Raw genomic sequence first — 24,695 nt, 5'->3', positions numbered from 1 at the left:
ATAACTCAGTTACTTTTTTGAAGAAGTAAATATATAAGTAATTGCACAACATTGGTCATTATATAATGTATTTTGCAGACAGAGTTACAGGACTCTCTCCCAGACCACAGACTCATACTCATAATACAAGTCAGAGCTTTATAAAAAAAAAAGAAAAAAGAAAGAAAGTTGTGTTTTCAAATTTGGATTTCAAGTTAATTTTACTTCCAATAGTGTTAACATACTACACAGGTCATGAACAGGATTTTTTTTCAATTTTCATTGTAAGTGGGCTAAAGCAGTTAATTAAAAGTAGTCTAACATAAATGCTGTAATTTGATTATTTAAATAAACGATGTAACTTGGATGGATTCGATGCTGGCGTGACCACAGTGCACACGTCTAATGTTGCTCACAGTGGTCCAAGGGACCGCTCAGGGAGTTTGTGTGTTCACTCAGACACATGAAAAATTAGAGGGAGCATTGCATCTTAGACAGTTTTATTAAAATACCCAGATGAGGTAAAATTACCCAGAGCTCCGTGTCAAGTTATGAACTCTAAATTAAATGTCTCAGCTGTATCCATTGTGGTTAAAGTCAGTTCCAGCTCGACTGCATAAATACTTCTCTTCTTCCTCTAGTCTATCCTGAGCAACTTGCCAGTACATGTGTTAGACAACACAGCTAAACAGACAAAAGATTAACACTCATCACTAGACCTATCGCAATTTAGAATCCCAAATTAACAAATCTTCATGCTTTTGCAATGCATACAAACGTAAATGTATACAATGAATATATAGTCATGGAAATGTTTTTAAATATTTGGCCCTGTGGGATTCTTGAGGAATCGTTACCCTGCTAAGCAACTTTCAATAATTCAAGTTAATTTTATAATACTTACTTTAAATGAAATAGGTTACTGAAGTTCTACATTCATCCTTTACTTACTATAGGGATCTGGCAGCATATTGTAATGTCAAATATTAACAATTTCTGGCAAAGAACTGGTAATAAAATGAATCCTTGCCAAAATTTGAACTGATCAGACAATACTGGATAGTATAGAGGTGAGGTCTATATGTCCTATTTAAACACACATGAAATTAAACAAATCCAATTTTTTAAGCAACTCAATTTAAGGACATCACTTTGAGTGAAACAAACATAATTTTGTCATTTTGTTTACCAAAAAGTAGAAGCAACCCTTAAAAATACATTATATGCAGCCTGATATTTGCTACAAGTTCTTTGATAAGTGAAAAAGCTTGTTTGTTGGCCTGCTGTGCAGATTCAAAAACTTGACCACATTCATTTTGGTTGAGGTGGTTGAATTGCCTCAGGCGAAAAATTATGCCTGTTATTCACTCCAGACACACACACAGACACACACACACACAGACACACACACACACACACACACGACATTTCAAACAAATCTAAACCCATAACACGACTTTCAAATCACTTCCCTGTGGCAAGAGCTTTTGAAAAATGTCCTAAAACACTGCATGTTGCGTTATTAAGCGTGTCTAGATTTTGCCTCTGTTACATTAATCCATGAATTTCAACGATGAGTCATAACAGTTACGAGGAACATGGGTGGTATGGCGCTCAGAGACACTGTACTGTCGTCAACACTTTTGCTGTTTTGGATCCCTCCAAAAGTTAATGCTGCCATCAGCTAATGTTAGAAGCATTAGCTCCTACCTGCCCTCTGTGATCTGCAGCTCCAGCTGAGGAGGGCAGCGGAAGGATTTAATATGTAAATGTAATGAAATACGCTGGTGTGAATTCTGTGGAGAGGACTTTGGTGTACCTGTGCAAAGGCAATAAAGAGCAGCTGTTCATGGGTGTATTTGAGGCCAGGCAGGGGTCTCTCTGGACCATGTTCCCTCACCCACTTCTGATATGCCTGGGCAGAGAGAGAAGGAGAGTGTGATGGTAGCTGCTCAACTTGTGTCTTAAACAGTATATATTTTTAAGTTTAAATATGAACCAAAACCAAACAGGACCTCTAATAAAACAGTCATTATGTTTACTTCCATCAGTCTAACCAGCTGACTCAACTAACAGGAATTATGACCCTACTGGTGCATTCAGTATCACCATTTACTTATTTTAAAAGCCTTCATGTGCTTCCTTTTAACTTTTGTATCTGTGTGCACAAAACACTCCTTATTTCAATGTGGGCTGCTCAAAATGAAAATTAATTATGCCGCACCCTGGATTTTCCACTATCTGAGAAAACACACATGCAAGTATTCAAGTAAAAAGGAATTCAAATCAAATTGTTTGTCTTTTATCGTGATTCAGGGGCACTTCTGCTCTTTATTTTAATGCAAACAAAGCACAGTGGTTATGAAGAATAAAGAGAGGCGGATTTTGAGACAGAGCAGAGACTCATGGGTTGCCTACTAAAAGAGTGAATTCTAATTTCTAGATTTCTCGGAGCCACACAGTGACCAAATTTGAAGAATGATCGTATCAGTCGGAACTTACATAGTATGACAGTTTCAGCCCTCCCATATCTGCTATGTTTTCTCCCAGTGTCAGACGGCCGTTCACCTACACACAAAGGTAAGTCGTAAAACACTTTACAGTATGTCATGTACATAAGGGATGCAGTTATTCAGCTGTAGAAATACAGTTTTTTATTTTTTTATTTTTTTTTGGTTTTGTTTTTACAGCTTGTACCATTTCACAGAAACATATTTGCTTTTAGGAAGTAAATTTTTTGTTCCAATTACATCACTTGAGATTAAAAATAAATCTTATCTGTCATATCTTTGCATGTATCTATAGGCTCCAGGAACCCAGGAAACTGAGCTAAGCTTAGCCAAATGTCTGGAAAAAGGTGGGGTAGCAGCTAGCGTCATGCTATCCCTAACTAAAAAAAATACCCATGCAGGAGCTCTAAAGAGCACTAATTTGGTTATTTTATAATTGTTTGGTTCCTACGTGGCCTACATGTGTGGAGAGTCATGAACCCAGTTCTTTCCCTTTGCTTAGCTTGAACTAAGCCACATACTGTAAGCTAATCATCCGCTAGGCCAAACTTCATATTTAAATTACAGATGTTAAAGTGGTATCAATCTTTAACTCTTCGCGTTAAAATGGATAAATGCAGTTTTCAAAATGTCAGTCTGATTCTTTACATTTGAAAAAAGTACATAAATAAAGTGCTATTAATATTAGGTGTTTCACAAGGCAATATACCTAGTAACATGTTACGAGACCATTAAAGTTCGTATTCTTTAAAGCTGATAGGCTGGAGAGACATGGATTAAAAATAAAATGGTCAAAAGTGAAGTAGCAGAAACCAAGTTTTTGACTTTTTGACATCTGAGATATCATTAATCTTATGTCAACTGTCTTGCTACCATTTCAATAGTTAGTGATGTTTTTTTATTCAAAACTTGTAAATCCTTATACACTGGCTCTAGATTATTTTCTTAGACCTGACTTAGGTCAGTTACAGATTCATACTGTCTCTAAAATTGGCAGAGCACTTCTTTAGATACAGTAATCATAGCTCTGCTCAGACAACAAAAGTAGCATTGATCAGAGTTAACAAATCAAGGTGCATCAAATCACAGAAGGACACTAACTTTCTATATAAACCTAAAATCAAAAACACATATGTCGTACTACTGTAAAAATTGTATGCACAAGTAGCGACTCGAAAAGTGTGTGTGTGAAAGCCCACCCTCTGACTATAAACAGTGAAGTTATCGTAGAGCTTGACAATACATTCGGCCTTCTTCTGGAACTTTTTGTAGGACTCTTCGGTCCACCACTGTTTGAGGTTACCATGGCGGTCGTACTGGCCCCCTAGGGACATGAACCATTGCATCACTAAGATGAGGGGCAAAAGGGCGAGTGTTAGCATGAAGACAACACAACCTGCAACTTTCCTTCACAGTCCAAAGATCTGCCCAGCATGCCCAAGCCATTAGTGGCAAAACACTGAAAGATGTGGAGTTGATAGTGGTTGATGTATCCTGTTCATGAGCCAACAGAACAAACGGTCCTGCCAAATTACATTTGTACTTTTACAATTGATGGTGGACAATCTGGAAGAGGAGCTTTGCTTTTTTTTTCTGTGGATCTCACAGGGCAGCGCATTTGACTGGAAACCAAAGTTAAAGATTGTGCCTCAAAATAGTCTTTGCTGCACATCTGCCCAATAGAAATGTAATAAATTATATATATAAAAATAAATCACAGAACCTTTTTCAGTAAAACTGAACTTATCAATGCAATGATGGTAACACAAATGGGGAAAAAAACTATAGATGTTCAGATCTTATTGCAGTGGGTAATGGGTGAAAGGTTTGTGATTCTTACCCCAGTCATCGTATCCATGTGTCAGCTCATGACCGATAATTGCTCCTATTCCTCCATAATTCAGAGACCTGAGTTGGAAGGAGAAAGATGAACCTTACACAAACTCAAACTTTCTTGATATTGACAGCTCCCTGGATATTACACTGTACACTGTATATGTATAAACATTCTTTATCGGACTGTTTGCAACTGAACACAATCCAAACTGATAAATGGTAGAAAACTTAAGATTTGCTGTCATTTTGCTGACTTCATCCACTGTTTTTGTAGTCACTATTGTTCTCCAGCTGAATTGTGAGAACGGTGCTCACCAAAGTTGGTGGGTCCTTTGGAAAGTATACTGTTTTGGCTGAAGATGGTAGTTTTATATCTGTTTTTTAAATAAGTGGTAAACCTGAAAAACCTAGCTTAGTGTGAAGCTACTGGAAGCTAAATCTTGGGGGGGGGAGACTGGATATGTTAATGGTCAAGTACTAGTGTTACTGTTATGCTATAACCATTTTGTATCATTTGGAAATTGAATTTGACACAGTTGGGTTGTGCAGTCCACTGCTCACTGGCCCTGACCCCATGTTCCCGCTTAGCTCAGTCACTAGAGAAACCTTTCTAGACTACAGGCACCAAGGCTGGGTTGTGCCACTGTATCCATTTATTTACAACCCATGGAACTCCGTGCAACTGGAAATCTGTTCAGGTGAAAATGTTCTAGTTTGAACTTGGTATTACGGATGTCCAAAGTCTGGACAGTATGTACATTCCTGCGACTTTAGAACAAGGCTTTGTGCCTTTTGATTGATTTAAAGTCTCATTAAAGTCAGCTATTTAGCCCTTTCTCTCTGTTCCCTTGTCCCGTTGTCCTCCTTAGGAAATCTGCTCAGCCAAGCTAGGTAAAAAAAGAAAAACAGATGCACTTGAGATCTAATTTGGTTCAGATTGCTATCTATCACATTTGCCTTGCTCAATTGATTAGAAAACATCAAATTTTAGCTTGACGTGAGGAAACAATAAGCGCTGGGACCTTTAGCTGCACTGTGAACGTAAATCATCATTTTTAAAAATTCAGCACCAAGTAAAACAGGGACATGCCCACAACTCGTATACATTTCTCTCTTTCTCTCCAGAAGGCAGCAGGTCGCTTCACCTCTCCTTCACCCTCACCCTTGGCTGGGGTGAGGTGTCTTTGCAGCACATGCAGAAATGGAGAGCGATGAGAGGGCAGACTCGGGGCTATTCACATGGCTACATCTGAAAATGACTTTCTGACAGCTAGTCGATACGCTGCCTCACACTGGGCTCAACTCCCTCGCTAAACTAACTGGCTGATTGAAGCTTCATTATACTTGACGTGATAGTGGAGAGCGGTGTGTGTGTGTGTGTGTAAGTGTGTGTGTGAGAGAAATAGGGAGAGTTTATGGGAGGTTAGGGCTACTGCAGTAATAACTTCACGGCGACAGGTGCACACACACTCACACGCTCGCTCTCCTACAATCATTAATTAATATTGATTAGCATGCATGGGAGCAGGTAGTGGAAGTAGTAGTGATCACCCCTAATGAAGACATAGAAATGTTAGCTAATGTTGGGCACACCAACCGTTAGGTCCAATTAGCCCATATTTGTGAGTGTGTGTGTGTGTGTTTATTCAGAGGAGCTGTATGAATGCAGCAGGTGTAGCTACTTGGACTGTATTGTATGTATCTGCTCGAAATGCTGCTCAGTAGTGGCGGCAGTGAGTTGCTGCTTTGGTTAACAAAGAGAGTTGAGTGTTGAGTGGAAAAATAGCTGTTTACCCACTCTTGCCTCAGTGCCGCACTGCAATGCTTTCTTTATGACCACACTGAAACTCTCTGGATTGATTTCCCTCCTTCCAGGCAATAGTTTAGTTCTAATTCACATGAGTACTGTATGAAAAACTACTTGTGGAGAGTTAAAGCTTACTTTTGACTGCTTTGCCACCACCGTGAACAATTATATTTCTTTAATTCCAAAACTTTTTCTAATTGGTTAGTTAATCCAAACAAATCAAACTTAGATTCTGTTATGTTCATTTCAGCTTTTATTCTTGGTCTGTAAAATAGCTTAAAATAGCAGTTCAAAGTAATTCCTGTTTGTCTCAAAACCGCCACAGGCCTTTACACCATCCACTGACTGTAATAAGCTATTGTAGTGTCTCCAACTTTAAAATAGATTTTCTTCTGATTGGCTGAACAAAAGACAGACCAGGAGGTGGCTGGGGCTTAAATGCTCATAGAAGGAGTTGTGTGTCTGACCACAGTCAATGATAGCTGCTTTGTCTGACATCATACAGAGCCAAGAATAGAAGAAAGGGCGAAAACTTACTATTTAGAGCAGTATGACGCCTAAACACACATTACTTTTTCATACTTTGGCCATGTTTAATATGCGCAGAGTTGTGGTCAGAACAGTTGTGGTCACATGTTTAAATTCATCATGGACATCAATGTAATTTGGGGATTTTAATGATTTCTTTGATCTCTTTGGTGGAGGTGGAATGATTATTATGCAGCACACATATTTAGTGACTTCAAAAAATAAAACTTCGAAACCAAATCTGAATTTATTTTGGATTTTCTTGATTCCCTGCATGGTCAAAAGTATGTGTCACAGTATAAGGGTACACGGGAAATAAAGCTTAACATTTCTGCTATAAATCACGAAAACCTGCTTTACCTTGTGGCCATAACAACTCATTATGTTTCGAACGATCTGTTAACATCTGTGTGACTAAAGCTTTAAATAGATTATCCTACAGTAGAGTAGAAAAAAAGTGGTGGCTCGAAAGGAAGTGAGGTATTCCATGAACTCTTGGTATGTTCTGATAAACTATCTGCAGCAAGATACATTTGAAAAGCCGAAAATCATTAAATATACAGTATTAATTTTTAACTGTCTAAAACATACAAAACTGCCTGATCCTTTAAGAAAAATGCAACTTCATAATTTTAAAAACAACTGAGAAAAAAGGACTTATAGAGAGAGACGGGGAGGCTGTCTGCTTTCATGCACCATCATATTACTCAATGGGCTCAAATTTAGGTGACCTCTAAATGACACCTGTTCCATTAGCGGGACCTTGTTCAGTAATTGAGCTCTTGGTGGGTAGTTAAATTGGTTTAATCAGGTGTGGTGGGACTGGAGGGGAAGCAGAGGCTTCCCGGAGTAACGCAGGCTTCAATGACCTTGTTGTGGCCGTGGGGATGTTGTTGGCTCCCTGCAGACAGCAGCAGGGAAAAGGCAGAAAGCATAAGAGAGCTACTTACTGTGGAAACTCTGGGTTGTAAAGAGTGGGTTGAAGGATTCCAGCAGGAAAGACTGTAAGAGATAAAAAAAGCAACACGAAGGCAGTCATTTAAAATTCTGATATGCTAAAACCAAAAGCTAAACCCTAAAATGTGCTAATTAGCCACTTGATAGAATAGAGACTCGTTTAGAAAGAAAAACTGTTTGAAGGAAATGGAAAACACTGAACCTTTATACCTGCCATGCCCAGGGTATTAATATAAATATGTCAATACACAGAACTATCTAGAACAGCAGAAACTCTAATTTGCCACTCTCAACAGCTTCCTCGACAGTCATACATGTCCATAAGTTTTACAACTTTTCATACTGATTTGTCCTCCGTGAACATTCATACAACACTAAAGTAACTGAGTAAAAAATGAACAATTGAGAGTTCCTTTTTTCACAATTTGCTATTGAAATGTCTATTTTTAACAATGTGTCGACAGTAAAAAAAAATAAAACAAAACAAACAAGATATTTTCTGTGAATTAAAAAATTATTATTGTAATTCAATAACAATTACTGTGTACAATAATTATCTGATTTTTTTGTAATTTTACACCTTTATTTCTACAATTTAAACCCAAAGACTTGTGCCTTTTTCTTGTTCTTACATTAAAATATCCCAGGGCCCAAGTGTGTGGTTAAACTTCTTTACGCTGACAGAAAGGGCAATTTCATGGATCTGCCCCGTTAAAGATCAAAGTGAGGTAGATGTTGCTCACGATGTAAAGTGAGTTTGACAGCCCTGATCTAGAACCTAATATACAGTTGCTGCAGAGGACAGTTACAGAAATTACCTCTATTTGCCCAAATGTACAGCTGTGATAATAAGTTTGCATAAAATCATTATTAACTGTAGAACACAGATGGCTTCAAAAAACAAGATTTGGATGCACAAGTTTGCATTTATTTAGGATTTTCTCTAATCCACAGAGGACACAGGATATTTATGCCTGTGATGAATGCATGTAAACATCTGACCACAGCTGTAAAATCTGAGCAAACCCGCAGAAGCAATGTAGAAACCAGTCTCATTAGAAGCAAGTTGTTGCCTCTACCAGAAAATAAACTGGATTCACCAAAGTCTCTAATCTCTTGAACTTTTCCACATTTTCATACACTCTTCAAAAAACATTCAGTTTGTTAAAAACACTGTCATCTCTAGAAGTCCAAAAGAGATTTCAAATGGCAGCTCCTGGCGCCCTTTAGAGCTGTCAATCTTTGAATTTAATCCAGCCTTAAATCTTGATGTATCAGATTGTGTTTGACAGGCTGTTTACAGGATGTTAAGCGTCATGTTGTCTGTGTTCTCTAAAGGTCCTGAAAGTACAAAAAGAAAGTGATAAGCGTTGTTGTCATTGGCTGGAGAGAGCGTTAATCCACTGAGTGGTCAAAGGCTCGCAAACAATCATATCCAGGACTACTTCATCTGACTTTACAAAAATCTGACCAATACTGTATGAAGAGTATTGATTCTTGTGAAAATGAAAAAGCACCTGTAGAAGAGAAAATATGTCCCTGGCATTGAGGACAATTTGGGTGATGACCAGGTGATCACTGTGTGCAAATCTGACCAATACTGTAGGAGGAGTAACGATTCTTGTGAACTATTGATGGGTGCACAATCACCATAAGCTATTGGTCCTTTAGAAGGATAAGCTAAAAATAGATCCCTTTCTAAATATAAACCTATTAAGAAAAGTTGTTTTGTTAACAAGGTTACTTTTAAGGTTAGGTTTGCCCACCTAATAAACAATATCTTTCTCAATTTTATTGTTCAAAATCCCCACAAAGCAGCAGGAACCCTGGATTCCAAAACATTTTATTTTTAGTATTACTCTCGACAACAATATTGTTATTTTGTGCATAAAGACAACTGTCTCTCCTAGATAAACAAGTAGTCTGCAGATGCCAGTTAATATATCACAGCCACAGGTGTAGCGCTATTTGTTTAATTACAGACTTAGTTGAGAACATGAAGTAATGCGATTTACCATCTTCATCAGTTACATACTGCTTACACCTCTCTCCTCCCTGGCACTGTCTTCTCTCTCTTTCTCATTTTTTCCTGTAGGATAGTTTCCTATAGTTTCCTGCTCTTTCTTTAACTTTGATGCCATCTCTCTCCCTTACACACTCACTGGTCTGGACTCCTACAGCTTTTCATAGAGTTAACGTCAGAGCTACAAATCTATCTGACAGCTCAGGATGAGTGCAGGATTCCTCCCGAGGTGGACTGCGTTATTATAAACTACTCCACTGTGTAAACCTGAAATCTGTGTTACAGTTGACTTGTACTATGAGCAGAATAACACAAAACATTATTTACCATGAGAGCCTGACCTATCTGCGTATTGAACTTAATAACTGTGTCACATGTTTAAAATTTCTGTATACCATGTATTGCTTGCTATTTATTAAAGTCAACATTAATAAATAGCAGTTTAAGAGCCAGACATTAATTTTACACACTTACAAAGTTTAATTGCTGCATTTTGCCAGAGATTGGATTTTTTACAGTACAAATCTGTGAGAGGAAAAGCAAAACTACATCAAAGTGATTTGTGGAGCTCCACAGCTTGTGTTCAATTCTATAATTTGGCTAACACTCTTAAATGCTGCTAATCTATTGGCTCACTTTAAAAATATCTTGATTGGCTGCATGTGTCTTGGCTGCATGGGTAGCTCCCTACAAATATTTAAAGAAGTCAACTGAAAAAAAAGTTCACGGGCCAGATTTACTAACGCTCTACACCAGAACCAGAATCTCTTTTAGTGTGAAAAGGCCACTGTCAGCATTTAATGAAGAGGCAAAGTGTGAGTTTTGAGACTGAAAGCTGGGGACATTAATATTTTTTGTGGCTGGCCTTATTGGATGTGTATTGTTCCTCTTTCACAGCACAAAATTTTGGAGAATATTTAAAAAAGTCCTACAAATGCTAAGGTTTGCATTATGAAGTTGAATGCAAAATTTAATGCTGAAAAACGTGTTTTGGCTGTGGGATTTGTGATTGTTGGAACATTTATTTATTTGGATTGAAAGAATGTGTCATTGAGATGGGTGGATGAGCCAAAACTGTGCCAAAACTTTGGGTCCGTCCTGAAACTCTTCAGCTGGTGGTTGGATGTGGTTGGATTAGTCCCTGCTCTTCAATAATAATCTAGTATTTAATTAAAACCAGGCAGAATGGAACTTTCAGGTTTTTAGGCACATTTCCGCATGAGGATCAGATTCAAACAACTCTGCATATCCTTTCTCAGCAGTGTGCAGACAGAGCAGTCTTCATGTAGTTTATCATCATTATTTGAATAATTTTTTGGTATCTTATTTATCATGATTACATCCAGTAACTGCCATCCTTATGACCTAGTAGAGACTGGTAGGCTGTGGAATCTTTTCTTAAGCAATAACATTTGTTTGATTTATTTTGTTCAAACATTAAAAAGATGTGCAATTCTTGCATCAAAAAAAATCCTTTGCTCAGAAAGTTCAAGAAAGACATCAAGCAGGTGCTGGTGGTACATGAGCATAACTTTCATTTTGGACCTTTCGATCAACCAAGAAACGATGGTCAGTCAACCTTGATTGCATGGAACACTATCACCACCTTTCTGGAGAGTAAGTTATACGTTTTTGACTAGCACCAAAATAGTACTTTAAACAAAAGACTTATTGAATTCAATAACAGGCCCTATAAACAGTGTTCTTAAATATATCTTGCAATTAATCAGTTTTACAACCTTTACACAACAGTTTTGCTAAGCATAACATTTCCACGTCAATACAACTGAAGTGGTGTCAGAAGCTCCCAAACTGCTGTGGTTAATGGAAAACAAAATGAAAAGTTCACTGCCGATGACTGCAACCCTTTGTGAGCTTATGTGGCTCAAAGAAGCAGCTGATGCAATATTACATCATCACCTACGTATGTCAATCTTATCTGATGCAATCTGTGAGAAACATTAGCATACACTTAGGATGGCAATTACAATTTTCTTTGAACACCAGTGTATATACGAGTGTTAAATAGGAACTTTTAATTAAACCGCTGATCTGTCTCCATGCGGCGTAAAGGAAGCCAAAGAGTCACACGTGCAATTAAAAAGGCCAACGTTATTTTTGATAGAAGAGCAAACTGGATGAAAAGAAATACTGGGGAAGAAGAGGAAGAGCTGACGGCGGACTGGATTAAGCGGAGCAATAAGAAAGAGAAATCAAAAATTTGTCTAGGTCCTGATGACTGTGTTTGTCTGAATCCTCCTGTCCTCCAGCATCAGCTTGCGAGCGGGCCATTGATTTTTCTGCAAGAGATTTAATCCAGCAGGCAGGCAGACGCCAGCAGCGGGCCAATCTTGGGAGAAAATGAGGGGGAGGGAGGGGTGACACGGCAAGGCTAGATTTGTTAAAACTCGGGAAGGTGTTACTGCTTGTTTTTCCTCCAGGGGGGTATTAGGTATGTGAGGTGGAGATCGAAGTAGAAAGTGAGCGATGAGAGGGAATATGATATGAGGAGGTGGATTTTTTCCCCCCTCCCTTCTTCTCGCGGCCATCGTATTTGGCTTGTTGGAAACAGACGGCAACATGGTGTAATTGTGTGTAACTAATGCGCAGTCCACGTCGTGGTGCAGAATGGAAATGGAGGAAGGATTGCGTTTGTCTGTGTGTGTGTGTGAGGAAACAGATGACAGAGAATACAGAAATATCAGCACATACACTGTTAAGGCACACACTCACCCATTTGGTTCTTGTTAGGGAGGTAGTAGGCATTAAGCGCCTGTGGGGGGAGAAGCCACCTGAGGAGAAAAAAAACAGTCAAACAAACAGGGTTTTACAGAAGGGATTCCTCTCTCTCTCACACACACACACACACACACACACACACACACACACACACACACACACACACACACACACACACACACACACACTGAAATCACCACTGAAAACACACCCAGATCTGGAACAGAATCCAAAAACACCTCTGTGTGTGTGTGTCTCTCTCTAAACCCCCTGGTGAGAAGTATTCAGTGTGTGGGGTCCCACGGCTAAAGCTCCTTTCTGCATATGAAAACACGGACAGTTCCTTTATGGTAATCCACTTAAAGCCAGTCCAATCGATTGTCACGAAATCCCACAAATGACTAACGCTGAAAGTGTGAGATGCCCTTGTTCTAGGAGTGAGAGAATGATGGCTGCGTGTGGATTGCACAGAGATTGAGGGGAGACAAACACAATGAAAATAAGTAGTATTTCTTTCTTTCTTCCTTTTTTATTTCACCGCGACAAGACCGAGTGAGTGATGAAAGGTTCACTTTTTGGATGATAAGGCGAGGAGGGAGTGTGTGATTTAACTCTTCAGGGCGTTGAGTGTTGGCTAATGATACAGTTGTTTTGAGCACCTTGGAATACTAATGTGACTGTAATGTGTTGTCATAGCAGAGAGGCATTCAATTCAGGCATACGGGGCTGTATTTTAGAAAAATGAGTTGCATGTCCCACAGCACTTTTCTCCTGCCTGGCTGCTGCAGATAAGTAAATCAAATGGATTTTCTGCAGCTGTGTGCGTCGACTGGTATCTGTTGCTTTAATTTACAGGCACGTCAACAAATGTGTCCAACTAGAAAGGGATTCATGGGGACACATGTACAGGATGTCTGCCATGTCGGAAACACACTCTCGGTCGGTGAACTGCAGCATCCACTGAGAGCCTTGTTTAATTGCTCGCAGTGCTTGTCAGTGAACCGGTGCAGCTCAGTGTCTGTGCTAGTGAAATTGTGACACTCACGCTGTTTTGTCCACTTTTTCGTGAATTTTCCTGACAGACAGCTTGATGTTGAACTTGATGCTGTTGAGGATGTTCTTGAAGTAGGCCTTCTCGTCCACGTCGAACTGCACAGCAAACATATGAAATGAGTCAGAATGAGAACACTTTCATTACATTATGAATCAATAATAAAATCACATTTTTGGAAACATGCCCATCAGATTCTTCCATCTTTTACCATTTGTGACATAAGACACAAAAGCTACTTTTGGGTTTCCACAGTGGGCAGTGCTACAGGTTTGACTATAATGCCAGGTGCCCTTTCTGATGCAAACCCTAAAGAATTTGTGTCTCTTCCCACGGTTGAATCAGGCAGTGTTAGGTGAATGTGTAAACCACTAGTCTATTAAGCCCTTTTTAGACAAATAGCTGAAGAAGAAAGCTGAAATCTCGTCTCTTTAGAGAAAATGGCCACTGATCACTTGTATTTCTATGATGAAATACAGGGTCTATCAAACACAGTCATGACTGTGCAGCTGTTCACCAGTGGCAATCAAAACGTACCGTTAGAAGGGGAAAATTTGTGAGTTAGCAGCTGATAACAAGCTCAAAAAAGTATGAGACAGATCTGAAAATCATATAAATGTCCAGATGCTGTGCATCCAGAGAAGGACCGGTTGAGCACTGACAATAAAATGTTCAAATTCTTCAATCGGTTAAGAGTTTAGGTGTTGTTTTCAATAGCACATGCATAATATTAATCAAGTATCATCCCTTATAGCTAACAGTACTGCTATTTTCGTATATGTGCTGGTTACATCTTGTATTGATTACTGTAATTGTATCCTCTCTAGTTTGCCACACAAACTTCTACATATACTTTAACAGGATGAACATTGGTTCAGCTGCTTTTGTCATTACCAGAACCAATTCCACAGACCATTATTACCTCTGTCCTCCAACAGCTTCACCTATAAAATACCGAAATTAATGCTGCGATTCCATGCCTTACCTTCACGTTTTTCCATAATCTTGCACTTCTGTATCTCGCTGATCTGACCTAATCATCACCACTCCTTTATGTTTCTGATATCCTCCCCCTCTGTTATATAACCTCTCATTATGCCACCTGACTCCTTCTGACTTCCATGGGCCAAACAGATTTCAGCCGAGTGGCCTCTCGTCTTTGGAACTCACATTTGCAATATTGATTCTCTCCTTAACTTTAAAGCCACTCCTAAAACACATCATTTTAAGTTTGCGTATTCTATTTTTTAATGAATTATTGACTATTCAATTCTGAGATGTATCAACTTTTATTTCTAAGGTGTTTTCTAGCTGTCATTTTGGTTTTTGGTATTTCATTACTTATAAAGTGTCGTTGAGTGTCCCGAAATGTGCCTATGAATAAGATGTATTATTTATTTATTTATTTTTATTATTATTGTTATTATTATTATTATGTAGGAAGTGTCCCATGCAAATTTAACTATTCAGTTGCAAACCCAAACCTCTCCACTTTAAGCTGTTGAAGACTTTAGTAACATTTTAATGGGATTAATTAGTTCTCTCACTGTGGTGAATAAAATTCTATTTGTTTATTTGTTTTTGTGATTCAGTTTATGGTTGTAGCTTGCATACACATACGCACACAAATATGTTCAATTCTAGCTCTAAAGAACCAACATGGCAGCATTTTGTGGGCCAGTTTCCTTCGTGTCCTTTGTCACCTGTCTATAGCTTTATGCAACAGGTCAAGCTTTTCTACGAACACTATAACACCTCAGTCAATAAAAATGTTTTACATTATTGAATTTGGCAAAAAACAACAACAAAAACGTAAAAATTACACAGTCCCATTTTATGTCCCAGATGCCAGGAAATGGCTGTTTTCTAAAGATTAAACATTTCAACTGCAACTTGCTAATTAAAGCTTCAGATGTGCTCTTCCTTCCTGAGTCCAGTCTTTGTGCCGAACTTCATTTGTAAAATATTTCTATATTGTTTGTGAAAGTCTGCCATGCTGTGGGGTAATTAAGTTGTACGAATAGTGGCAAATAAAATGAATAAATAGTGGTAGTCTGCGTTGACTAGGAGGATCTTATTTTTGTTCCAGTACATGGCAGTACTGCTCCTCCTGCAGTGGCGCCTCAGTCCTGACATTAAAATGCACTTGCAGTAGTTTATTGTACACAGACCGATTCTGTTCGCTTGGCAAAAAAATGTAATGTATCTTGCTTTGTAACATCTCCATCCTTTACACTGGCAATAAACACACCATTGCTCATGCTTGCTTTTTTTGCTTGTTGAGTCTCACAGGGCTAGATGAGCTTCTGTGAGTTTGTGACAAAAATGCACATCTGTTGAAAATGATGGTAGCAGACTGAGGAACAGAACTTTCACTTACTTCAATAATGGATGAAATTGTTGACATATATTTTGGTGTTTTAGTCTATACAAAAACAAAGATAAACCATACTAATGAGCGTTAAAGGAGACAATCAGTTTGGTTACCTTTGGATTAAGCAGGCTAGCTCTTTCCTATTCCCCTTGCTGTTGCCTATGCTAAGCTCACTATCTGCTGATGACATCCTAAATTGTAACACATTACTTAAGGAAGGAATTCTTCAAAAGCTTAATTTTTATTTTTATTTTTGCATTAGCGATGTTACTTTAAGTGAACACACAATAGTGTGGACAAAGTCTTTCACACATGTGAAGTGATGAGGAACTCAAAAACTCTGGGGCTGAAAAATGAAGCCAACACTGAAGCCAAAAACTGCAGTTTCTCTAAAAGGACACTTCAACGGAGCGAGTCCCCATAGACTCCCGTGTTAAAGTATCTAAATAAACAACAATACAATCCATAATTACAGTCTGGTATAAAAAATAATGCTTAACAAAGTGCTTAACAAATTTATCAGACCGCATGTTATAAAAAAAGAAGGGTTAATATTTTAGAATCCTGTCAAAAACTTGTTTGAAACTAAAAATTATGTTGTTATTTAGTAAATAACCGAAATTTTGCATGTTAAATAAAAAGATAAACATGCACTTTACTATGCTAAATTATACCATAATAATGTGTCATAGAAAAACAACTGTAAAGACAAAGACAGAGTGAGGTAGAGCAGGCTGCTGGGCAACTGGATTAGCATAAGTGTGGTAAGGATGACCGCATGCTGCAGAGTGAAAAAGATGATGATGACTCACTTCATATTCTTGATCAATGAGCTCAGGTTCGAGCAGGAAGTCTGGGTATCCTGTCATCACTATCATGTGCTTCAGCTGGGTGAGAAGAGAAAGAAAATGACAGCTGAAGGGAAGAAAAAGTGGGGAGCAAACAACCAAACACCCCACAGCAACTAATAAGCACCCATACACACTTAGTTTAGGACACAGGCCCTGACAGAGCACGCAAGCACACACACACACATCTACACGCACGCACGCACGCACGCACGCACGCACGCACGCACGCACGCACGCACGCACGCACACACACACACACACACAAAAGCATCTGCTAATCAAGCAAACCCAATGTAATAGGATTACAGGGAAGCTCTTTATATTCAGCATGGCCCTCTAAAAGGATTATAACTTCAGATTGTAAAAGTATTAGAAGGGATATCTTCCAGTGCAGACCCTAAATCAGCACTACAGAGAGATCCGGATTAGGCAATCCTCACTTCTCAATGTCAAGCCCTAGATGTATTCTATCACACACTTCTATCTAACAAGCAATCAGTCAAAGTCCCGGAAAGAAAAGAATCGCAAAGAAATAATTGAATCCTTTTCAAAAACTAATTGGATCTAGCAGAAGTCGTGTTTGTGATGCAGAGGCTCAGTTAGTGCTCCAAACCTTTGCTCTAGCAGCATCCTTGGTGGCTTCATCCATCCAGTCAAGTTCCTGCAGCCGGAGGTCCAGAGAGTGCTTTATGTCCTCTACCAGCTCCTGTACCTGTAGAGAGATCATCCCGCAATTCATTACGTGTTCATTTTAAGCCCCACATAAGTGTTCTTGTACTCTATTCTAGAGTAGCTTTGCATGATTCACATTTAAAAATAATCCTTATTTACAACTGGGTGTTGGTGCAGCTCCTTTAGTCATCCTATCTGAAATAAACTGTTTTAGCTCCACTCCCTTTAAATATATTTCCACTGTCAAATACTTTGTGGCAAATAAGTAATAGCTGCATCTGCAGTGAGCCTGTCATCCTGTGCTCCATCTGTAGCACGCTGGATTGTAGTTACTGACTACAGTTTGACAAACTACTTGGAGAAGCAAGGTAAACAACTGAACTGTGAGGGGACTGTCCACTACTAAACTGATTACAAAATGTCTTGGTCTTTCACACAAATGAAAAAATTAAATAATACTAAAACGAGCCGTGAAAAACTTGTTTGGTCATGGCGAGGCTGCTAATAAACATGATCTACAAGGTCCTAAATTAAGAAAGAATCTAAAACAACTCTAAAAGGTTGGAGTATTTTTGGTGACTGGTGACCTTTCGATTTAATGGCTGTTTTTTTTTATCCCACTGGGTAAACTGATCAAGCCAAAGGGACTTGAACTGCAGGTTTATAGTGCTGATATCAGCAGGCAGAGAAACAACAGCTGTGACCAGCCCAGACAAGGAAGTTTACCATGTGACAAATGAGATGAAATTTAAATGTGTCCATTCATCCTTCCATTTTCTTTCTTATCCAATTCGGGGTTAGACCAGCCTACCCCAGCTGCTATAAGGTAAGAGAACACTGTAAAAACCTCTACAGTGGGGACGCCAACCCGAGATTTGAACCTACACTTGCTTGCTGTGAGGTGACAGTAACGTCTTTACTCCCTACTGCCTGAACTACCATATAGATGTATGGAAATGCCATAATTGACAGATTCATAGTATACCAGTGCTGATTCAACCATGTTGACTGGGTTGTGACTCCAAAAAGAGACGCAATTTCTGATGCAGATTCTCATGCCTCAGGTGTTTCTTTCCATACCTCCTCCTCCATCTTCTACCAGTGTCTAAACCTCTGTTAGATAAACTGTTTTCAAGGGCTTGTATTTAGAACGCAACAAATCCAAATAATTAAATAAATGGAAGGTCAAGCTACAAACTGCAGATGTAGTGTTGTTTGTGCTGGTGTGTCTATAACTAATTAGATTTTGATTACGTTAGGCTGCAAGTTTTTGTAGCTCCATTAGTGCAGTTTTTAAAGTCACAAGAGTGGAAAGCAAACTTTATTGTCTGATATGTAATTACCTAAACTGTGTTGCTGAAAAGTGTTCAAACCAGCACTCAAGCGCTTACATCGCTTTCTCCGTTTTCCAGCTCAAGCAACTGAAATTGGACACTTTTAAGCCCCAGCTCTGCACGCAGGGTGATAAAACTTGCAGACTTTTGTTTTTATTTTTAAATTTCATACCGCAGAAGAAACCTTCTAAAACATTTTCATCTTAACCTGTAATTGAAGATCAAGTACCTACTTAGTGCCACTAATATAACACTAATCTTGACGTTTTTGGCATCGACTGTCCAAAACTTCTCCGGATTACAACTTGTGCTTTCTGGAACTGCTCTAAGCAGAAATGCTATTCCTAGACGACACCGGGACATATTGTGTCCTTCAGTTCGCTCCACATTGGTGATTCAGGATAACAAGGAGGCTCGTCTTTCCCCCTCTGTCTTCTGTCTTTTTTTTTTTTTTTTTGTTTATTTTATTTTCAATTACTGAATACGGGACAGACTTGACTGGGGGAAAGAAGGGGAGAAAGAAAGAGGGAAAGAGAAACAGCTGAGAAGAGGGACGGGGGAGAAGGGCAAAAGACAAAAACCAACAGAACGGGCAGAGAAAAAAAAAAAGCATATATCAATCACCTGGATCACCTGCTGGGAAAGAAAAAAGAAAGCAAGCAGAAGAGAACAAGAGTAATAGAATAAACAACATCACAATGATATATGGGAATATGACAGTAAATACTAAATGTTAAACATTATTGTGCAGCACATAAGATCAACAGAACACAGTGTGCTTTGAGGTAGGAGCCAAAAAGGGTGTAGTTTGTGGGTGTGATCACCCGTGTGTACACCTGTGAGCATGGACGCGCTTGTTTTTTGTTTTTTAAAAGGTTCCTTCATGTAATAATCTGCTAGAGGGTGTGGGGGGGCCACAGCCCCGTCCTCCAGGGCGTGAAGCAGGTGTGGAGGAGATCAAAACTCCAGACATCCAGAGGCCCCCAGAACACAAGAGACCAAGGAAGACCAACAGAGGGGCAGCTGCGCCACTGTCCCGGAAAGAGCTGAGGAGAGTCCCAGATGAGGGCTCACTCAGCAGCCGCGGAGCAGAAGCCAGGGGGAGTTGCAGTGACGCACCCGTGAGCTCCGCCGGCAGCCAGTTGCACCTGAGTGACCGAGCCCCAGGCCGAGAGGCCGGGGGCACCCCACCTCCGAAGTGGCCCGAGCGAGCCCCAGGCTCCAGGCCCCGATAAGCGGCCGCCAAGGAGTGAGCCGGTGTGTACCTGTACGCCCATCCCCAGACACAAAGAACCACCAACGCACCGATGTCTGAGGGAGTCCACCACTGGCAGGGGAAGTGGTGGTGGGGGGAGATAGGCCTCCAAACCTTGGAGGGCCTGAGATGTCCCCAGAGAGGTGGCGCCTGACACCCAACCTGACATATAGACACAGACATACAGGCACACACAGATACAAACATCCATTCCCACCCTCATGCTCTCATATGCACTTACTCCACACTCAACCAACGTGGAGACAGACATAAAGAGACGTTGTACACACGATCACACTCCCCAAGCGTACTCTACAAACCGGGTCTAGGTGCCCCCGCCCCTGGAGGGGGGAACTGCACCCAGACCCAGGTGGTGTTTCCCTTTTCCCTGCGGTGGGGGGAGGCAGACCACCCCGACTCCGCAGCAGCAGGAAGGCTCCACACTCCAGACCGCAGTCGGACGGCCAACTCCTCCTCCTAGTCCTAGCCCCCCTGCTCCAGCAGGTCGCAGAGAATGGGGGTGAGAGAAGACTCCAAACCTCCCTCCACCCGCTCATTGTAATGTTGATGCATGTGTGTTCTAAGGTGCATTTAAAACCCAGGAGGGCTTGGAGCTACCTGCCAGAGAGCAGCAGGTAAGCGCATGGTCCCTCCTGCTAGCCCTCAATGTCTACGTGTATTTAAAATTGAGAGGTGGGCAACGAGGTGGGCAACGAGTCCAAAGTACCCTGATGGTACTTTGGACTCCGTGTATCGTGCCCACCCCCAAGATCCTATATGTATGTGTAATGAGAGTGTGAGTAATGTGAATGTCTAAGTTGTGGGATAAAATTGAGGCAGAGGCAGCCAGAAGGGGACAGAGGGGGGGGTAGCCTCCTCTGCACCCTGGTGACATACCCCTACTCCAAGGCCCTGCATGTGTGGGTGGTTGTGGTGGAGCGGGAAGAGGGAGGCAGCTGGAGATGGGGAGGGAAGGAAGAGAGGGGCAAGTGACCCCTCCCTGGGGCCAGCTCCCCCGCTGACCCCAGTAGGCACCCCCATACTCCGCGACCCGCCAGGGAAAGGGGGCCCAGGCCCATCCAGACCGGGCCCAGTGCAGCAGCGCCGCCCGGCCCCACAGAGCCCGGGACAGTCCACCCAACCCCACCACAGAGAAAACTGCACCCACCCCACCATCCACTCATCTTCCAGACTACATAAGACAATAAACACCCAGGCTGAGATCTTCCTCCACCTCTCCTGTATCTCCCCCTCCTGCAGAGGGAGCTCCTGAGGAGAGGAAAGCTCCTGCAAGATGTGACAATCTCCCCCACCAGTTGAAGAGCCCCCCAGGTGGCTCGACGCACCGGCGGCACCCTGCTCCAGGGCTGGGCCCCCATGCACCCACCCGCCCACAACCCCGGCAACACACCAACCAGGACCCAAGCCCCCGAGGCCCGGTCCGGGTCCCAGCCCAGAGACGGAGCGCCCCCAGAACCTCACGCCCATCCCGGACCCACACAGGGGCAGCCAGGCTACCAGGTCAGTAACCCACGTCCGTCAGCACAGACCCTCCCCTAGCCCCGCTGCACGCAGCCGCGAGGAAACAGTCACCTGAGAGCCAACAGAGCCCCTAACCGGACATGACCGCTACCCTGTCTTTCAGCGTCAGCTCCCGAGACTCATTAATTCTTGTTGGTGCTGAGATAAGCAGGATTGGTGAGTCAGTCAAGGCATCGCACATCGCCACCGGCTTTGCATCCGGTAATGCTCTTGTGTTGATAATGAGGGCTCCAACCTGTGTGGACGTGGCATGATCATACACAGCGACGTCTGTGAGCAGCGTGAGATATGACCGGTGTGGAAAAGAGTGAGGTTAAAAAAACCCAAAAGGCAATAACCTCGCTCAAGGCTTCCCTCCACATCTGCAAGAAAGAGGAAGATGATGTTTTGAGTGATTTTTTTAAATGACTTAGAGATGCTCATGGGATTAGCACCACTTCATCTGATGAGAACTTTCCCTACTGTATGCTTGATCATATAAATCCTTCCTCTCTGGTCTTTTATTAATCAGAAAGGCTCCACTAGCTTGAAGCATTTTTGAGATTTACACTTAGTATCTTATTAGAATCTTGAATGGAATTTAAATTTCAATTAATTGCAAAGTGTAAAGAAAGTATTCAGCACCCATAACTTATCCAGTTGGGCCAACTTTCTTTTTGTGTTATAGAGCTTTGGTAGAGTTTTAAAAGGTTGCAAGACAGATAGCTGATGAGGGATGAAGCATGTACAGTGGACAGTGAGAGTATAAGAAGATGATGAAAGGGAGATGATGGAGAGCTTAAAGATAGAGCATAGGGTTACAGAGGTTAGAAATCCCATTGGGAACCATATCCCCATGTCCCAGAGTAGACATGGGACTGAGATGAGACTATGTATGGGGAAAGATTAAGCTGAAAGCGAACGGGACCAGAGGGCAGAGGTGAGGGGTTTAGTAATGACTGACCTAGGCAGAAAGCAAAATAGCGCATGAGAAGTAGAGACTAGAATCCAGGATTTTCAGATCCCACACCATAAAACAATGTCAAATCACATGGCACACCATCAAACAACAATCTGGCTCGAAATTTTCTCCAGCACCCAGGTTAGAATGACTACTTTAAAATTCTTTTTTTAATCTATTGCTATTTTGCACTGCGTTGTCTCACTCGCGCATGACTATATAATTTCTTCTTCATCTTCTGTTTCACCAGCAGTTAGCAATACATTTAATTGGAGCAAGAAGTTGTACTGCCCTCTAGTGGAAGAGAATGTAATTGTTCTGTCCGTTACTCACTGCCGGTTGCTTAGAGTACCAATCAGGTGAAACCAGACATTCTTCCACGGCACACCTCTGTGCCACAGCACAGCGATTTGGAAACACTGGAATTGCATGTAGGAACAGAAACAGGGGTTTCATGTTTTGTGCTAATAATGCATCATGGAGTAAATGGTGCAATGGTGAAACTCATAGCTACACAGTGGGGTGACCGTGGTTCACGGGGTTGGGAAGTTTATTTCAGACAGTGTATGAACTGAGGTGCTGCACCTTGACCCTGTATAAGATCATGCACAGTGGCTCTAGTAGAATGCAAAAATTAAACTTTGTAATTTTTCACAATCACTTGTGAGTCACCCAGATTATTTTATGACTTCTTTTCTTGAAAAATAATGACCCCAAGTTTGGTTAAAACATTACAGTTTTGGGTGTATGAATTAATAAACTTATAAACGTAGTTCAGCAAGGCTGGGTCTCTGTTAAGAGCCTAAACTGCTAATACATTCAAACTGATGTAATATCTGTCGAGTTTCTAATGTTAAAAAAGTGGATTCAAGTCTGAGGCTGATTTCCTTTGAAAACAGCCTCTTTACTACTTTACCATCTTTACCACTACAGCGCCCCCTACCACCAGTCCACCCAGATTCCAGACCTTAGCCCGGCTCTCTGAGGAGAAGTGTTGCTGGACGAACAGGGCTCCCAGGGCCATGCCGAAGTGTTTGTTTGTCTGGGTGAGGCAGAGCCTGCCTAGTTCCAGCTGCTGCTCAGTGCCGTCAATCTCTCGGGAAAACTCATGGATGGTGCTGCGGAAGGCCGTGGACAGATGTTCACTCAGTGCTGCCACAATACGCCACAGCATGTAGTTATGAAGAACCCTAAGACAGAGGGCACAAGAAGTAGCTAGTTACATTATGTAGTTTAAGGAAAAAATATACTTTGCAAAAATGTTTTTGAGACATACGTTTCTAGCAGAGAACCTTACTTAGATTAGATATAAAATGACCTCAAGGAAAACAGTGCAGACTTCTATAAATAAGACTCCAGCGTCATGTGATTGTGTTTAACATTACAGGAAAAGGATAAAATACTTCAAGTGGCCCCTGGTAATTAGAAGTTGTTGCCAAGGATGAGATTTTAAATCTCAAAAATGACAGAATCATACCGTCATGACATCTAGCAAAGTTGTAGCATGTTTTTAGTGTCAGTATAACAGACTGATGGTTTGTGGAGCTGACATTACAAGCAGGAAGTGCGAATCACTAGTATGGTGTCCATCCATCGGCTGCATTACATCCTGCAACACCTTGACCGCCCGGGAACGTATGCCAGGGTCCTGTTTGTGGACTTTAGTTCGGCTTTTAACACCATTGTGCCTGAACTTCTCTCCTCCAAACTCTCCCAGCTCAGCGTGTCACCAGCTACCTGTCAGTGGATCACCAGCTTCCTGACAGACAGAGAGCAGCAAGTGAGGCTGGGGGAGATCACCTCTGAAACTCGGTCCCTCAGTATTGGTGCCCCTCAAGGATGTGTCCTCTCACCACTACTGTTCTCCCTCTACACTAACGACTGCACCTCCAAGAACTCGGCTGTTAAACTCCTAAAGTTTGCAGATGACACCACTGTCATTGGCCTCATTCAGGATGGTGATGAGTCTGCATACCGGCAGGAAGTTGAGCGGCTGGTACTCTGGTGCAGTCAGCACAATCTGGAGCTGAACACTCTTAAAACTGTAGAGATGACAGTGGACTTCAGGAGACATCCCTCAACTCTGCTCCCCCTCACCATATCAGACAGCCCTGTGTCAACTGTGAAGACCTTCAAGTTCATGGGTATAACCATCTCCCAGGACCTGAAGTGGGAGACCAACATCAACTCCATCCTCAAAAAGACCCAGCAGAGGATGTACTTCCTGAGACAACTGGGGAAGTACAGTCTTCCACAGGAGCTGCTGATCCAGTTCTACACTGCAGTCATTGAGTCTG

At 41.3% G+C, this 24,695-nt stretch overlaps 1 protein-coding gene across 6 annotated transcripts in view; it reads right to left on the bottom strand.

Moving 5' to 3' along the window:
- ecel1 (endothelin converting enzyme-like 1) overlaps positions 1–24,695 on the bottom strand; it is a 55,413-nt gene that overhangs the window by 3,079 nt on the left and 27,639 nt on the right. For 5 of the 6 annotated variants that reach the window (XM_082502257.1, XM_082502259.1, XM_082502256.1 and 2 more), the window contains 10 exons: positions 23,366–23,588; positions 17,269–17,367; positions 16,617–16,691; positions 13,425–13,528; positions 12,374–12,432; positions 7,611–7,662; positions 4,330–4,397; positions 3,689–3,813; positions 2,482–2,547; positions 1,799–1,894 (listed from right to left, as the gene is read on the bottom strand). In XM_082502257.1, the coding sequence (XP_082358383.1) occupies positions 1,799–1,894; positions 2,482–2,547; positions 3,689–3,813; positions 4,330–4,397; positions 7,611–7,662; positions 12,374–12,432; positions 13,425–13,528; positions 16,617–16,691; positions 17,269–17,367; positions 23,366–23,588 (967 nt within the window). The remainder of the gene's footprint in view (positions 1–1,798; positions 1,895–2,481; positions 2,548–3,688; positions 3,814–4,329; positions 4,398–7,610; positions 7,663–12,373; positions 12,433–13,424; positions 13,529–16,616; positions 16,692–17,268; positions 17,368–23,365; positions 23,589–24,695) is intronic. The other variant, XM_082502261.1, reaches the window with a different exon arrangement.

Source organism: Aulonocara stuartgranti (assembly GCF_965226115.1).
Source record: "Aulonocara stuartgranti genome assembly, chromosome: 14".
Taxonomy (NCBI): domain Eukaryota; kingdom Metazoa; phylum Chordata; class Actinopteri; order Cichliformes; family Cichlidae; genus Aulonocara; species Aulonocara stuartgranti.
The sequence above is the reverse complement of the archived record's forward strand: the minus strand, read 5'-3'. Positions and strand labels throughout refer to the sequence as shown.